Source organism: Phyllostomus discolor, chromosome 6 (genome assembly GCF_004126475.2).
Source record: "Phyllostomus discolor isolate MPI-MPIP mPhyDis1 chromosome 6, mPhyDis1.pri.v3, whole genome shotgun sequence".
NCBI lineage: Eukaryota > Metazoa > Chordata > Mammalia > Chiroptera > Phyllostomidae > Phyllostomus > Phyllostomus discolor.
In genome coordinates, this window is record NC_040908.2 from 118,181,007 (window position 1) to 118,199,730 (window position 18,724).

The 18,724-nt window shown below is 37.2% G+C and overlaps 1 protein-coding gene across 1 annotated transcript in view; it reads right to left on the bottom strand.

Annotated features, from left to right (window-relative positions):
• Positions 1–18,724, bottom strand: part of ACER3 (alkaline ceramidase 3) — a 119,309-nt gene that overhangs the window by 11,746 nt on the left and 88,839 nt on the right. The window contains exons 7-8 of the mRNA XM_028516494.2: positions 15,761–15,819; positions 1,869–1,970 (exon numbers count right to left, since the gene is read on the bottom strand). Of these exons, the coding sequence (XP_028372295.1) occupies positions 1,869–1,970; positions 15,761–15,819 (161 nt within the window). The remainder of the gene's footprint in view (positions 1–1,868; positions 1,971–15,760; positions 15,820–18,724) is intronic.

The window sequence follows — 18,724 nt, forward strand, 5'->3', positions numbered from 1 at the left end:
ACGCAGTTAAGGAACTAGATACACGCTTTTCCTATGCTCTGCATACAACCTTCATCTTAGAAGTGCACCACACAGACTATAAAGTCCTTTTGTATCTATTATTGTACTTCACAGTGAATTTCTGAGGTGGCTATTATTAGCTTTGTCTTACAGATTAAGAACCTAAAATTCAGAAAAATTAACTGAATTGTCCAAGTCACTCTGCTAGTGGCACAGTCAAGCCTAAAATTCTAGATCTTTTGATTAAGTGTATATACTATGTTAATATTCTCATTTATTAGAAGGAAAAATCAACATGAAACACTAAGTTATTTCTCTAGATACCCCATGAATTTTTGGGACAATTACCATCTCTAAGAACCTACTTTGTTTCTCAGTGGCTCTCGCCCAGGGGATGACGACTGACTTACCTCAGCAGTGTAAAGGCTCTAGTGGGGCCCCTGGTGGGTGTTACCAGTTCGGAACCATTCAGTTAAATTTCAGTTTCTAAGCAAGTTGTATTACTTGTTTGCTTACGTACAGTAAAGTCTACATTTACTTATCTAACTTTGTATTATGAAGAATTTCAAGTGTGCAAAAGTAGGCAAAATAATAATGTACCCATTATCCAGCTTCAACAATAACTTATGGCCAATATTGTATTAGCTGAATTCTTGGCCACTTCTCCCCATCACCCTATATTATTTTGAAGCAAATCCCAGAATTTGTGTCATTTATCTCTAAATGTTTAATATGTATCTCATAATGATTAAAACAGCTCTAAAATAATACCATTTTCATATCTAAAATATTAATAATATCTTAACATCACCACATCCTCAATTATCAAAGTCCAAATCATCTCAAACTTTTAAAAAATATCATTGCTAATTCATTTCAACTTTTTAAAAAATGTCTTATTTATTTACTTTTAGAAAGAGGAGAAGGGGGGAAGAGGGAGAGAAACATCGACCTACTGCCTCTCGCACACCCCCAACCAGGGGACCTGGTCCACAACCCAGGCGTGTGCCCTGCCTGGGAATCAAACTGGGGACCTTTTGTTTCACAGGCCAGGTGCTCAATCCACTGAGCCACAACAGCCAGGGCTCAATTTTTTTTTTTTACAGTTCGTTTGTTTGAATCAAAATCCAAAACAGGTCTACCCAGTACATTTGGCTGACATATCTCTTAAGTGTCTTTAAATCTCTATGTTCCTTCTCCTTTTTCTCTCCTCTCTGCAATTTATTTGCTGAAGAGACCAAGTCATTCGCCCTGTAGATCTGCCACTGTCTGAATTCTGTTGATTGCCCCCCCATGGTGCTGTTCAATACATTCCTCTGTCCCCTGTGTTTATGCAAAACCATTAATTCACAGAATTTTGAGTTGGAGGGACCCACTATTTTAATTTATTTTACATGTTCATTGTAATAGAAATTGAGGCCTAGAAAGATAATGTTTTAGTAACAGACCAGAGACCCAAGATGCAAACTCCAGTCAATACACAGTTGCTGACAAGATGAAACAAAAGAAACATGTGCCTTTCTTAGAAAATAACATCAAGCATATTAAAGTACAAAATTATATACATGTATTTCATATCCTTATTTCAGAGCATTCTAATTTCTTCAGTAAAGCAAATTGGGCAGATTTCAAAGACCCAGTCAACATTTAATTAAAAATCCCTGCAAATGTTACAAAATATTCTCAGGTCTAAATTTTTAATTTAAACAAGTCTTCCCAGAATTTAACTTTATTGTATTATACATATCTTTTTAATTTCAACAATGGTAAAAATTCACGTTGGGACACTAATAATTCTATATGCCTATGAAATTCTGCTTAATAGATTGCTCCCAAAATATTTCTCAAAGATTGAAAATATATCTTACCTCAGTGAATCACAAAAGATGTTATCTACGTTCCATAATAAAAATCCAAGTAAAAATATACCCAAGGATGTATAACCCAGTCCTCTAAGCCACGGGTAAACCCTATGAGAAAATAAAAAAACACAATGAAATTTTGCCAGCTCATGTCATGACCAAAGCTTGAAGTCATCCCTTTCATGGGAAAGGAAAGGTTTTTGTTAGTATTAAATGCAAACCTCTTTATTAGATTCTCTAATACACTTGGCTATTACATTTAGACATTAAAAGGTGTGGAGAGAGAATATGCCTCTAAGATTTGGCCAGGTGCACCAAGGAGGAAATCTGAGGGCCCCCAGTAACTTCTAGTCCCACCGAAGTGCAAGGGGAGGGGTGAAACAGAATTAACACTGAGTCACCTGTTCTGTGTCAGGCACTGGTAAATTAGACACACACTACACACTACACACACACACACACACACACACACACAAGTAAAATCTTCAAATAAACCCTGTGAGGCAGGTGTTCTTTTCATTTCACTGATGAGAAAACTGAAGCTTGGTGAGTTAACTAAAATATTAGCAGCTTACACACACACACACACACACACACACACACACACACTTTATAGTTGCAATGAGGTTTCATTGACTCACATTAAAATGCACACATTTAAAGTGCACGTTTGATGAGGTACATCCATATGTACCCAGGAAACCAACATGAAGCTCAAGATGATAAATATATCCACCACTTTCAAAAGCCAAGTTTGCATTTCTTTTACAATGTGACATAAATTGAATAATACAGTATATCCACGTTATTGTGTGTTTTTTTTCCGTTTGGTGCAATTATTTTGAAATCCATCCATGTAGTTACATATATCAATACTTCAGTTCCTTTCATTACTGAGCAGTACTCTACTGTATAGATACACCATAATTTGTCTGTCCAAATATTAGTGGACACTGTGTTTGTTCTTTTTTACTGTAACAAATAAAGCTGCTATGATCACTTATAAATAAGTCTTTTTATGGATATATGCTTTCATTTCTCTTGGGTAAAAAGCTAGGAGAGGAATGGACGGCTTGTAAAGCAGGCGAATGTTAAACTTTCCAAGACGCGCTAAACTGTATTCCTAAGTGACTATCATTTTACACACCTAACAGCTGTGTACTAGTGTTTGCTGTTCTACATCCTCACCAACACTCAGTATGGCATCAGTCTTCTTTGTTGTTCTAGTAGGTGTGTGGTGTTGTTTCACGGTGGTCCAAATTTGCATTTCCTTAATGACTAATGTAACTGAGCATCATTTCATGTGCTAATTTGATATCCATATATCTTCTTTGATACTTTGTTGAATCTCTGCTCATTTAAAAAATTGTCTGCCTCACTATTGCATTGTAAGAGTTCTTTATATATTCTAAATATAAACCTCTTGTTGGATATATATTTTACAAATATTTTCTCCAACTCTGTGACTTGCCTGCCATTTTCTTAAGTGTCATTTGAAGAACAAAAGTTTGCTATTTTAATGAAGTTCAGTTTATTAATATTGTCATTAGAGTTGGTCTTTTTGTGTCCTATTTAATAACTCTTTGCTTAACCAAGCCTACAAAGACTTCTATATTTTCTTCTAGAAGTTTTATAATTTTAGATTTTACATTTAGGAATATGAATCACTTCTAGAATATTTTTTTTTAACTTTTAGAGAAATGGGAAGGGAGGGAGAAAGACAGGCACGGAAACATCAATGTACGAGAGATACATCGATTGGTTGCCTCTTGCATGCTCCCAACTAGGGACCTGGCCCACAACCCAGGCATGGGCCCTGACTGAGAATTGAACTGGTGACCTTTTGGTTTGCAGGCCAGTGCTCAATCCAATGAGCCACACCAGCTGGGGCCATTTGTAATGGTGTGAGTTTAAGTTCATTTTAAAATAAGAATATCAAGTTATTCAGCACAATTTGAAAAGACTATCTTTTCCCCACAGAATTACCTTAGAATTCTTACTTAAAAACTGGTCAGTATGGATGCATGGGTCTATTTCTGAATGGGTCTATTTTTGGATGTTCCATTGATCTATAATTTCATTCTTACCAGCAATACCACATTGTCTTAATGTAGCACTGAGGAAAACAAGTAGTATAAATCCTCTAACTTTATTGTTCTTTTTTCAAAAGCTGTTTTGAAGGACAAAAGGACAATAGCTGTTTTGGCTATTCTAGATCCTTTGCCTTCCCATGTATATTTCAGAATCAGTTTCTCAGTTTTTTCCCAAAATCCTGCAGAGATTTTATGATTTGCATTGAACTTACACATTACTTTGGGAAGAACTCATATCTTAACAATATTGTTTTCTATCCATAAAATGACACATCTCTCCACTTATCTATGTCTTATTTAATTTCTCAGCAAAAAAAAAAACAAAACCCAAAAGCTATGTTCATAATTTCCAATGTACAGGTTTGCATACAATTGCTAAATTTAACCCCAAAACATTTGACATTATTTGATGCTAGTATATAAAGGTATGATTTGTGAATACTGACTCAAATCTTGTGACCCTGTTGAACCCCACTTATTGCTTCCAGTCTTTTGGTACATGTCCTGGGATATTTCCCGTACATGATCATGTCATTTGCAAATATTACATTGGATGGGATTCTCACCAGTATAATGTTGAACAGTAGTGGTGATAATATATATCCTTGTTTTATTCATGACTTTATAAAGAGGCTTTTTTTAAAACATACAATGACTACAGGAGTTAGATGCTGTAGAGTTTACAGCTTAGAAAGTTCTCGTCTATCATGAAGTGTGTAAAGGGTTTTATTTTGTTTAGTTTTAGAGTATAAATAGCTGTTGAACTATAAAAATGTTTTTTCTAAATATATCATCATGTAGCTTTTCTTTTTTAATATGGTGAATGACAAGGTCAAATTTTCTCAAATATTTTCCTATAACGATAAATATTCATATATAAATGAATGAAAAAGGTAATAAAAATCATCAGGAAAGCACAAGTCTGACTGATAAAGGTTCTCACAGAAGGTGAGGTTCAGAGAATCATACTCTGTCTTCAGCTTATTTCAGGGGTTTTATCACAGCCCCATTTGGGGACAGCAAGAATGAGTTCCAGGAAACAGAAGGCATCTGGTAGGGCTGCCGTGTGGACCAGTGCTGAGACATGACAGAGGTATGATCAGTAAGAGCTGGATACTATTTCTGCTTCTAAGCTTACTTACCAGGGCCAATCTTCAGCTCTCAGGAGTTCAGAGCAAGCTCTTCTGTGGGGTGAAATGCATGTCTGGTTATCTGGGCAGCAGGGTGCGCAGGAGAGAGCGAGAACTTGATCAGCACATGGTTGGTGCCAGCTAAGTACAGATATGATTCTGGGGACAGACTACCCATATACTACCAGGTATGAGTGTATAATAAAAAGGCCCTCAATGCATCTGTCAAGTTACACCACTTCCTTCTTGACTGGCTGCCCCCTAATGAGTACCTAACACCTGACAAATCTTTTCCCTTTGCCTTCAAAATCGGCTTCACCTATCTCTGTGTTGAATTTTCTTATATACCATGTCTTCCTCTTTTCTGGTTTATTCTCTTATTTTTCTCCAAGTTCCTGAGCAATAGTTTATGGGATATACTTTTTTTGAAAACTTGAATGCAAGAAAATGTATTTTGTCCCATATTTCATTGATATTTTGGCTGGCTACAGAATTCTAGGTTAGAATTCTATAATTCCAGCTTCCGGTTTTGCTTTGGGAAGTCCAAAGCCGTTCTGATTCCTGATCCTTTGTATGTATATCTACCTTCTGACTGTAAAATTTATGAAACCTTCCTTGTCTAGAATTCTGACACCTAAATAGGTATGCTTTCACTATTATGCTGAAGAGCCAAAGGGTTCTTTCAGTGAGAGAATATTTTCTTGATTTATTTGGGTGACATTTTCTTCCCTTCTATACTCTCTGCAGCCACCCTTCCCTTTTGTTGGCACTTCTATTCTGGCCCGGTAATATTTCTAGTTTCCTCTACTCTTCACCTCTTTCTCATCACCCTGAAGGCCCCCAGGGAGTGTGTGTTTCTCTCTCGCTCTGCTTCTGTCCTTTCCACAGTGAAGCCCATGGACTTGAGGAAACACCCTGCTGTCTCCCCACAGCAGTGGCAGAGTGAACCCAAGGGTCCTGAGGTCTTGCTCCCTGTCCGGTACCATGGTTTTGATGCCCGTCCTGTGGGTGGGTGCTTGCTGGTAAATGGGGTGGTGGGAGTGATGGGGGCTGCTAAATGTGGGAGGGGGTATAATGCATTCACAATGTGTGTTCAGAAAAAGGGATTCTAGTGGCTCTTGTAGTTGTACCTTTCAAACCCTTCAGTACAATTTTTTGCTTTATATTTTTAAAATTTTGGGGAAGGAATTATCTGAATGTTCCTTTTTTATAGCATCTTACTCTTGATACAGTATATTTCTAGAAATATTAAGGAGTTAACACTTGTTCTTGTTTTATCATTTTTGAAGTCTTTTTCCTTCGTGCATAATTTGTCTTCTCTATGTTAATTTTTCCTCATTATGTGTTTTGACCTCTATCTTTCATACTGGATGCATTCCTTATATGTCTGACACTGTTTCCTCGTTCCTAAGAGTCGGAAACTAAAATGGTGACAACAAGCTTTAAGCATATGGTCGAGGACTTGAGACTAATATCCTTCACCGCAGAGTTAAGTTGTTAGGCCCATGGTTAGTACCTTCAGGTCTTCCAGGATGCTCACATTCCCTAAAATAAGCAATCTTCCAATTTTCTGCCCACAGGTCTTGGCATTCAGCATTCAGAACGCATAAGGTCACCCAGCTTCCCTTATTTCAGTATGGTATTCACAGGCTCAGTTGTGCTGGTAAAGTCTAACCTGGAGACATCATTCACCCTTTCCAGAGAATAAACCTCCAGACTTCTGCAGTTGCTCAGTGATACTGAGTGGGTGCGGAGACCTAGTCATTTAACACTTTCTTAAAGCTTTTAACCAATCCTCTTTATTTTAGGTCTCTGCTCCATCTCCTTTTCTGAACTGCTTGTTGCTGTTAATGCCTGATGCTTGAGAAAATCCTCTGATGAAATTGGGGGATCTTGGCTTGGGATTTGGCCTTCTTAGGTTAGTTAAGGCAGTTAGCAGTAATTCATTTACTTTCCAGCTTCTGCCCTTATAGGTCCCATTCTTTATTTCTCTTTGGGTTTATTCTGTTGACCTATTTTCTAATTACTTAAGTTGGATGCTTAGTTCATTATTCTTGAGCTTCTTTGTTTCTAATGTAAACAACTAAGGCTATAAATTTCCCTCTAAGAACCACTTTAGCTATACCCTACTTTGATTTTTGTAGTAGTTTCATTATGGTTCCATTCTAAGCATTTCAATACCTGTATTATGATTTCTTTTTTTTACTTCCATTGAAAGTGTTATTTTAAGTTTCTAAAATGTATGGGCTATTTTGACTAATCCTGCTTTAAGTAACTGTATGACAGTCAGAATTGGTATGAAAGATACCAATTCTTTAAGGCTTTTTAACCTGTTTTATACCTAGCATCTTTACATTTATAATCATTCCATGCATGCTTGTAAAGATCATGCATTCTTTAATTGTTGACTGTACTAGATCATTTTGTTATTGTTACTCAAATTTTATCTATATTCTTGTTTATATTTTTAAAAGTATTTTATTTATTTTTAGAGGGGAAGGGAGAAAGAAAGGAAGAGAAACACTTATGTGTGGATGCCTCTCACTGGCCGCCTGCCGGGAACCCAGCCTGCGACCCAAGCATGTGCCCTGACTGGGAACGGAACCAGCGACCCTCCAGTTTGAAGGCTGGCACTCAATCCACTGAGCCACACCAGCCAGGGCTTGTTTATATTTTTTTATTCCGAGTTACTGTGTTAAAATAGCTCAGCATAACAGAGCACTTATTTCTTTTTTTAATTGCGTCAAATTTTTCTTAAAAATTTCCATTTTTTCTAGTAAACAGGATTTAACAATACACGTTTTAAATGTCTTAAATATTTTTGTCTTTTGTTAAAATGGCTAGTCCTTTTTGTCAGTATTTGTATAGTATATATATATATATTTTTTAAAGATTTTATTTATTTATTTTTAGAGAGGGAAGGGAGGGAGATAGAGAGAGAGAAACATCAATGTGTGGTTGCGGGGGGTTATGGCCTGCAACCCAGGCATGTGCCCTGGCTGGGAATCAAACCTGGGACACTTTGGTTCCCAGCCCGCGCTCCATCCACTGAGCTACACCAGCCAGGGCTGTATAGTATATTTTTAATATCCCTTTCTTTTAAAATTACTGTCTACTTATGTTTTAACCATGTGTCTTATGAATAGCACACTGCTGAACATTTTTTCCTGTTTAACAGTCTTTCTTTTTAATTGCTTAGCTTTGTCCATTGATATTTACTGTGACTACCGATATAATTTGAATTATTTGTAATCCTTTATTTTCTGCTTTACATCTGTCCTGACTTTTCTTTGCTTCCCTTTTCCCACTTCTCCTGATTTCTTTTGGCTTCAGCTTTCATAATCCCATTTAATTCCTTTGTTTTTTTTTTTAAGTTATTGTAAAATCAATTACTGGTTACCAGAAATGGGCATGTAAAATCTAAAAATAATCACTGTAGTACCCTCTTCCTAAATTAAAAAAAAAAAAAAACCTCAAGAACCATGTAACTAAGATTATCCCCTTGTATCACATATTATTATGTCCACCCTTTAGTTCCATTTTTAAAATCCTTCAAATTAGGTTATTATTTTAAACAATCACAGTATTTTGTTTAGAAGGTCCAACAGGTTACTATATTTTTTTCTCTCACTGTTCTTTCTTGTATCTCAGATCTTTCTCCTAAAAAAATGTCTTTCAGAAGGTCTTTTAGTGAGGTGTATTGGAAAACTTTATTTTTTGTCTCAAAATATCTTTATCTTACACTTGTTCTTAAGAGATATCTGGGTATACGATTCTGAGTTGATAGTTGATTTCTCCCAGCACTATGAAGGTAACAGTCTACTGTGTTTTCACTTCCACTGTTGCTGTTGGTAAGTCTGCAGTAGACTATTTGTTATTCCTTTGTTAGTAACAGGGCATTTATCTCTCCACGTTTTTAAAATCTTCGACTTTGGGATTTCAGCAATTTCAGTATGCTTTTTTAGGATTCAACTCTATTTAAAGCAGGAAAGATTTTAGTAGTTTCAATTCCAACAGAAATGCTGAATGAGCAAGATTTCATAAAATCACTCTCCAGGAGTGATTTATGAATAAGATCACAGAATTATCTTGCCAAGGAACATTTGTTTTTTTCACGCTTAGAAGCTGGAAAATTGGGAAGCCTTTGGACAAACCATTGCATCCAACATCATGCCATTTTAGCTATGATTCACAGATCAGGAAGCTGCCATCACACCTGCTTGTTCCAGAGCCACACTATGCACACACTAGAGACACAACAGTAAACTGGATGCCCGTCATACTGCCTCTTCTCTCCCCCAACTGGACTCGGTTCTGAATATCCCAGTCACAAGTGAATACATGTAAATGGCAGAACCTGAATGTACCTGGAACCATCCCTGCAAAGGAAATACTGGAAATAAACGTTTAGCTCTTTAGCATCTACATTATAAGAAGGATGAATGATGCTGAGGGAACTAATCTATCACACTTGCCATACCTGAGAAAGATTTCTTTTCATTTATCTTGCTTGGAAATTGTTCTTGGAGCTGGAAAGTCAAGTCTTTTAGCCGTTCTGGAAATTTCTCACCTATTATCTCTTTATTTCCCCAATTTTGCTACTCTCTCATTTTGGAACTGCAGTTAGAGGTGTTATTTCTCTGTGATGCTTTCCAGATTACTTCTGTAGACTTGTCTTCCAATTTAATTAATTCTCTGTTCAATTCTGGCTACTTTTAACTTATCCATTGAGATTTTTAGCTCAATGATTTCTTAAATGTTAGAAATTCTTTCATTCTTTTTCAAATCTGGAATTTCATTTTTGATAATCTACTGTTCCTTGATCACCTTTTCATTTTCTCTTTTATTTCATTAAATATCTTTAAAATACTTATGTTCCAGCATCTGATTTGGAGAGTTTATTTCTGCTGTTTTCTGTTGATGACTTTTGCTTATGGTAGCTTACTTCCTCCTCCAGATTTGGAATTACTAATTGTGTGCACATGTCTGGTCACCAATTTGTTAAAATCCTGAGAGGCATACATCAGGGGTACATTTCTTGGAAGATAATTTGCTTTTGCTTCTCTAAGATACACTTTGGTTCTATGAAAGTTGGATCACCCTGAGTTAAAAGTTTACACTTGGAGGTGTCCCAACAATGAAGGTTACATTTGAATCCCAAATTTGTCTCAATACAGAATAGTGATTATGAATTTTCAGGAAAGTAATTTTTTCCTATCTAAAATTGAGGATGAAAGACAAGTTACTAAAGGGTGTATTTTTTTCTAACCCAGCCTTTCACTAACAATTGATCTCTTTGGTGGTCCTGGCTTTGTGTCTGCACGTGCGGCGGTGGGGAAACAGTCCCGACCGACCGCCCATCTGGTGTGCCCCAGGCTCTGTCTTCTCCCTCTCTGTGAGCCTTTCAATCTAAGCCTGATTTCCTGGTATCCGCAGGTGATTTCAAGTTGATCACGATCTCAGAACTCATTTGTCAGCCTAGTTTGCAGCTCCTTCTTTGGATCTGATGCTCCAGAATTTCCTTTATGTTCTTTTGAGTTCAGCCATGAATTTAACAGGACGTTTTATCATTTATCCAAAATTTCTAGATGTTTTGTTACATGAGAGATTTTCAGATATCTTATCAAACATATTAAGAGAAACAACAATTTTAGAGTTTCAATTTGACTTAAAAAGTCCTTACTAATAAACATTATTCTGAGTTCCAGGGGTCGCCAAGATAAACAAGACTTCAAGGAACGTACAGTGTAGTCACGCAGACAGGTAAGTAATCAATGAACAGTGCTAAATGAAATAATCACCAAATAGAGATTTAAAGAAGCTGTGGCAAGGCAGATGGAAGAAAGATGTTTTCATTTAATAGGATTTACACTGTTACATACTTTTTATAGGTCTGTCATTTGTGTTTCTAAAAGTATTTGTATCCTATCTATCAGACATGGTTTCTCTAAGGTGCCTAGATTAGGAACATAATAAACTGGGAACTTGTGCTTTTGAGATGGAAAAGTTATACTTTCCCCTTTTCTTCCCACGAAGCACAATTATATATAAACAAACATAAGACTCTGAAAGATGACGAGAAGAAGGCAGACTGGTTAAGGATTCTGAGTAACACCACAGTAATACGTTCCAAGCATTTCATTTTTGCCTCACATACCTCAGAGTTAGAACTGAAGAAACGAGAAACCCAGAAATGCCACTAGCCACAGACAAAAAACCTATTACTGTAGCCAAAGGAGCAGGAAAGAAGCATTTTAGCAAGACAGAAACTTTACTTGCTCTTCTATAGCCAAATGCCACAGAAAAAACTATGGCCCCACCACCATCCACGCTGCAAAGTCTGACTGGAAGCCCAGATTTCCCTCCTTATCTGCTGTAAGAAGGTACTCCAACCTCCTTCCAGGCTAAGATCAAGCAGGGTGGGGCTGGGACTTTCATCCCCATCCCGCAGTAATGAGCTCCCCACTCCCTACAGAGTCAGTGGAGACCACATGGGGAGCCTGGACTTCCATCCTCATATGGCAACAAAGGGTACTACTTCTCTCTCCCCATGGTGATATGTTGGGGAACACATGCTGGAGAATCAGAACTTTCACCACCGGCCAAATGTAACACAGTCATATCACTGAGGTGTCAGTGGAGGCCACATGGTGAGCAACAATTAGGCACCCCTGCCCCTCCAAACCCGGGTGGTATCAGAAAGGCCTAGTAAAGAAATGGGAATTCTACCCCAGCCCAACAGTAATGAGAAGCTCCTTTCCCCACTGTGTGCCCAGAGAGGCCTAGGAGGAACCTGACACCTACCAGTATTTGGCAGTAACGGGAGGGCACTCAGAGACCTGTGGGACTATAACAAAAGACCGAACATTCATGCTATTGGTGTCCTGGAAGGAGAGGAGAAAGAGGGTACAGCTGAAAAAGTACTTGATGATATAATGGCTGAAAACTTTCACATTTGCTCAATGCCTCCTACTCCCCAAAAGAACAGCTATTTTAAAAACTATAAGCCCATAGATTCAAGAAGTTGAGTCAACCTCAAACAAGTTAAACCCAAAGAAATCCACATCAAGACATATCATAGTCAAATATCTGAAAACTAAAGACAAGGGAGAAAATCTTAAAAGCAGTGAGAGAAGCCCTGGCTGGCGTAGCTCAGTGGATTGAGCGCAGGCTGCGAACCAAAGTGCCGCAGGTTCGATTCCCAGTCAGGGTACATGTCTGGGTTGCAGGCCATGACCCCAGCAACCGCACACTGATGTTTCTCTCTCTCTCTCTCTCTCTCTCTCTCTCTCTCTCCCTCTCCCTCCCTTCCCTCTCTAAAAATAAATAAATAAAGTCTTAAAAAAAAGAGAAAGCAGTGAGAGAGAAAAAACACCTTGCCTGTACAACTGGAGGAAAACAATTTGCACGACAGGATTTCTTACTAGAAAACCTGAAGCCCAGGAGGCAGTGGCATACCGTTTTGCAAGTACTGCAATAAAGGAACTCTCAACGCAGAATTCTACATGCAGTGAAAATATCCTTCAGGAATGAAACAGAAGCCAAGACAGTCTCTGGTGAAGGAAAACTCAGAGGTTAAGTTGCTAACATATCTACCCTAAAAGGATGACTGAGGAAGTTTTCTAAACACAAAGGAAATGGTGAGAGGATGAATCTTGGAATGTTAGGAAGGAAGACAAATGAAAAGAATAAAAATATCAGTAAATATATTTCCTTTCTTGTTTGGAGTTTTAATATTGTTTTTTTATGGTTGGGGCAAAAATCATAATACTGTCTGATGAGGTTATAAATGCATATAGAGAAAATAGTTAAAATAATATATTTTAAATGGAACAGGGAAAAGGCACTGCTATGAGTTGAATTCCCGCCCCCCTCAAAAAAGGTATGTTGAAGTCCTAACCCACAATATCGCAGAATGTGACCTTATTTGGAGTTAGAATCACTGCAGATATAATTAGTTAAGATGAAGTTATACTGGAGTAGGGCAGGCTCCTTACCCAGTATGACTGATGTCCTTATAAAGACATGTGAAGACACAGACACAAAGAGAACACCATATCGTAACAAAGGCAGAGACTGGAATTATGTAGGTAAAAGTCAAGAAATGCCAAAGGCTGACAGCAAACCACCAGAAGCTAGGGAGAGGTACGGGTGGATTCTGATACAGGTTTCAGAGGAAGCACGGCCCTACTGATACCATGATTTCTGACTTCTAGCCTCCAGAACTATATGATTTGAAGAAGTATTCTATAGCTATGGTAAATAAGAGAGGGTGGGATTGGTGAAGAAACAGACACATAGATCAATACAACAGAATAAAAAAAACCCATAAACAGATCCACATAAATACACCCAAATAAACTGTGAAGCCCTGGCTGGCGTAGCTCAGTGGACTGAGCGCAGACTGGGAACCAAAGTGTCCCAGGTTCGATTCCCAGCCAGGGTACATTCTTGGGTTGCAGGCCATAACCCCCAGCAACCGCACATTGATGTTTCTCTCTCTCTCTCTCTCTCTTTCTCTCTTACTCTCCCCCTTCTCTCTCTAAAAAAAATAATAAATAAAATCTTAAAAAAAATAAAATAAAATAAACTGTGAGAAAGGTATAAGAGCAATTCAATGGAGAAAGGATAGCCTTCTCAGCCAGCAATCCTGGTGCAGCTGGGTACCAATAGGTAAAAAAACAGACATCGACCTATACCTCACATCTTGAACAAAAACTAACTCAAAATAAATTATGAACTTAAATGTGAAATATAAAACCATACAAAACTTTTAGAAAAAAACATAAGAGAAAATCTAGGATTTGGCACAGAATCCTTAGACTTAACACCAAAAGCATGATCCATAAAAAAAAAAAATTGATAAGCTGGACTTCATCAAAATTAAAAACTTCTGTGAAAGATCCTGTGGAGACGGTGAAAAGGCAAAGTACTGGAAGAAAATATTTGTGAGCCACACATCTGACAAAGTTTCAGTATCTAGCATATGGAAAGAACACTCAAAATGGAACTGGAAAAACAAAGACAGAATCAATCCTATTAGAAAATGGGTAAAAACACAATGGACATTTCATCAAACAGGATATATAGATGGCAAATAAGCACATAAAAATACATTTGACATAATTAGAAATTAGGGAAATGAGAATAAACAATACAATGAAATATCAGTACATACACTTAAGAATGGTTAAAATAAAAAACAGCAACGACACCAAATGTTGGCAAGGATGCAGAGAAACTGGGCCACTCATACACTGCTGATGGGAATGTAAAATGAGAGAGCCACTCTGGAAAATAGTTTGGCAGTTTTGAGAAAAACTAAACATACAATTACAATACAGCCTAGCAATTCCATTCTGGGCATTTATTCCAAAGAAATAAAAATGTATATTCACATGAAAACATGTAAACAAATATTCATAGCAGCTTTATTTATCATAGTAAAAAACTGGAAACAATGGAGGTGTCCATTTAACAGGTGAATGGTTAGACTGTGGTATATCTATATCATGGAATACAGCTCAGCAATAGAAAGGAATAAACTATTGACACACTCAACAATTTATGTTAATCTGCAGTGAATTATGCTATGTGCAAAGACCAATCCCAAAGATTACATATTATATGATTCAATTTATATAACATTCTTGGAATGAATACAAACTAGAAATGAAGGACAGGTTAGTGGTTGCCAGAGGCTAAGAAAAGAGAGTGAAGGGATGGGTAGGAGAAAAGTAGATGTGACCATAAAGGACAACACAAGCATCCTTGTGTTGACAAAATTATTCTGTATCCTGGACTCTATCAATGTCAAACGCTGGTTGTAGTATTGCACCATAGTTTTGCAAGATGTTTACCACTGGAGGAAATTAGTAAAGGATATGAATTTCTTACAAATGCATGTGCTTTGCTTCTACAATTACTCCAAAATAAATAAACCCATAAATCACACTATTTATTGAGCACCTACTATATGGGCAGGACCTATGTAAGGTACTCAAATGAATACATTATTTAATCTTCATAAACTTTATAAAGATTATGCCTATTTCCTAAATCATTTTTCTGTAACACTGGTTCTTTGTGACATTAACAGCCTTCTTTGAGAGGTGTTCTATAAAAAGGGTTTCTTAGTCAAGTAGTTTGAGAAACAAAATTTTTTTTAGTGTAGGATGTTTTTTAAAAGATTTTATGACAGAGAGGGAGGGAAGGAGAAAGAGAGGTAGAGAAACATCAATGTGTGGTTGCCTTGTGTGCGCCCCCTAATGGGGACCTGGCCTGCAACCCAGGCATGTACCCTGACTGGGAATCGAACCAGTGACCCTTTGGTTTGCAGGCCTGCACTCAGTCCACTGAACCACACAAGCCAGGGCTAGTCTAGGATTTTTAAAAGCCTTTAATATAACAATGTACATTACAAACAAAAGGAGGCCATCAGATATAATTTTCCTCAAATTTCTTTAATTTTGGAACTCTTGTTTTCACATGATGCCTATTAATAACTTGCTTAAAGAAGTAGTATTCCTTGTAATTATATTATAATAAATGTTGGGTTATAATTTTCAATCAATATCCCTGCTGGAGTTCGGTTTTAGCTATTATTTTAATTTAGGCTATAGATTTACTGCCTGAATGTACTCTAACCATAGTGTTGATGATCCAAACTACTTACCATGTAACAATATAAATAGATCGGAGTACTAATGTGAAGACCAACATTCCATACATGACCTAAATAAGAAAGAAAAAATGGAGTTAGTAAAATCATTATTCTTTTGCAAATGAAGTATATTTTGCCTACAAAAATAGCCCTCCCGATTAAATGTAAACATCATTACGTTTTAAAGAACAGAATTTCAAAAACTATGTAATTATATAATTAACAGTCATGCTAACTTTTGAGGAAAAATTAAGAGCCTTCCTTATGAATAACCAGAATCAGCAGTTCTATGTCAATTTAAATATCTGCTGAAACCTGAACAAATGCTGTAATTTTGCTTCACACTTCCTAGACCCTTCCCTTCTCTTTCGCTTCACTTTCAGCAAATGATTCTACTTCCCATTTTATAACAGTATAAATATGAACTCTTTTAAACTCTTCTTCCAAATGTTTCTGTATTCACAAATGTGTCTTCTCCCTGCTCTCTTTCTCCCATTCCAAGTCTGGAAAGAAACTGGTGCCCGTTTCTTCTTAAGTAAATCTAATCTGGGTTCTTTATTCCATGTATGTGCTCCCACATGTTCCTAGACCTGGCTCCATCAGCTAATCTCTTCTCTCTACTGGGCCCTGTGTAAGTACTACTACCTGGAAAACCGAACCCAGTGGAAAAAATCAAACTTTTAAATGTGTGAACTAGTAAATACAAAAATTACATGGAATACAAGTTACATGTACTTAACAAATGCTTATAAAGACACCAGCCGGGAGAGTGTCACTCAGGACCCCGGTGAACACCCAGAGTGCTGCCGGTGTCCTTCCCGGTGCAACCCTCTTCCCTCCTCTTCAGAGGAAACCGTTTTCCTGCCTTTTATGATAAGCATTTTGCTTTTCTGTACATATTTACTAACTTAAACTTGTCTCCTAAATATGCATTCTTAAATAATATTTGTTTTGAATTTTAATTGAATTTCAATTTACAACAGAATATTGTAAATAGACATGTCTTTGTCTTTTTTAAAATCCAATTATGTTGTGTATGTAGCCTTAGCTCATTCATTTTTGGAGTTATATGCTATTTAATTGGATAAAAATGCCACAATTTATTTACCCATTCTTATGCTGATGGACATTCTTAGGTTATTGCCAGTTTCATTGCTATGAACATTCTTATTCACATATCCTAGTGCACATTTACACAAAAAAACTAAGTAAAAACAGTATTAGATTAAAGCCTCTTAGAGTCTGACTACCAGCTGAAATCCATAACTGCACCTGTGCTGCTCTAGTGATGGACACGAAAGGCCTGATCCCTGCCCTCACAGCAATTACAATCTAGAGAGAAGAGAGAAGCAAGCAATTAAAATGCACTATTTTAACTCTGCGATGGGGACTGCACAAAATCCACCTAAAAGCGTAGAAAGGCTGCCTAATCTAGACTTATGCAGATCAGAGAGACTTTCATGGAGGATATGATGTTTAATCCCGTAACTGAAGCATTTTCAGGAGAAGTATTATCGATTAAAAAGGAAACATTAAGAGAAGGTGGAAGAGTGTAACTAGCTCAGCTCATATTCTGGGGACTAGAAGAAAGTAAGGATGTCTAGAATATATTTTTGAAACAAGAGTAGGAAAAATGAAATCTGGCTCTTTAAGTCATGTTAACAGTTGGACTTTTACCCTAAGAGCAGTAGGAAGACAATGCAAGTTTCAGCAGTAGTCCAGCATGACCACTCATGTATTTGAAAGAGGTTCCTGTCTTGCTGGGTGGAAAATGACTTAGAGGAGGCCAGACTGATGGGGAAAAAGCCAAAGACAAGACATTGCAGTAATGTAGGTAAGAGACAGGGCCTAAACTAGGGCAGTGTCAATGGGGATGGAGAGAAATGTACAAATTAGGGACAAGCCCTAAGGGACATATTTAGGGCTCAGACAGAAATTTTGATATGGGAGTTAGAAAGAGTTGGGAAAGTCAGTGATGGCCTGATTTATAACTTGAGCAGCTAGGTACACGGTGAAACTGTTCAGCAGGCTAGATAATATCTGAAGAGAAGAAAGACTGAGTGGAGAAAAACAGTGCTTTCATTTTTGGGCATGTTCGGAATTTGAGGTACCAGTGAGATATCCAAGTAGAGATCTCTAGCAGTAGTTGGATATCTGGGTCTGTAACTTAGAAGAAAAATCTGAGGTGAAGAAAGAGATGTATGAGTCATCAGCATACAGAAATCAAGAGGAATAATTCATCAGGAAGTATGTTAAATGTATCAGATATTGGATAAGGAAGAACCTGTACCCTACCAGTACAGTGGAGCTTTTTCAAATTAATTTTCTTCTTTCCACAAGCACCTCCACCCTATATACATTCTGCTTCTCCCCAAGGAATCTGTGGCAAACTCTACTAGTGGCAATAGTCCATATCCATTCTCTGCTTCTGTTTTTTCTTTTTTAATCCTCACACAAGGACATTTTTTCATTGTTTTTAGAGAGACAAAGGGAGGGGAGAGAGAAAGACATCAATGTGAAAGAGAAACATCGACTGGTTGCCAACCTTCATCCTTTTGGTGCATGGTACGATGATGCTCCAATCAAGTGAGCCATACTGGCCAGGCTCTCCTTCTGTCTTTATGGAAGACTGATTTTATTCATGTGGCAATATGTCTAGCTATAAAAGCTTGATTTCCCAGGCTCTCTTGCAGCTAAAGGTGGTCATATGACCTTCAAAACTTTTTCTATACAAATTCTAATATTAGCCATTTTAAAATTAAAAAGATAATAGAATACATACTTTTCTGCTCCTTGTAATTTTCATGTAAAAATATTTTACAAGGAATTTCTTTATCTTTCCATATTTAATAAATTTTTCAGCCTTCAAGTTCCAAAGACTATAAAATATTACTAGTGTTTTCTCTCTGCTAAAGCATCCTAGAACTAAGCTGTGTGTAAACTGGGATCGGGTATTTATCCTCAAGAAACCTATCA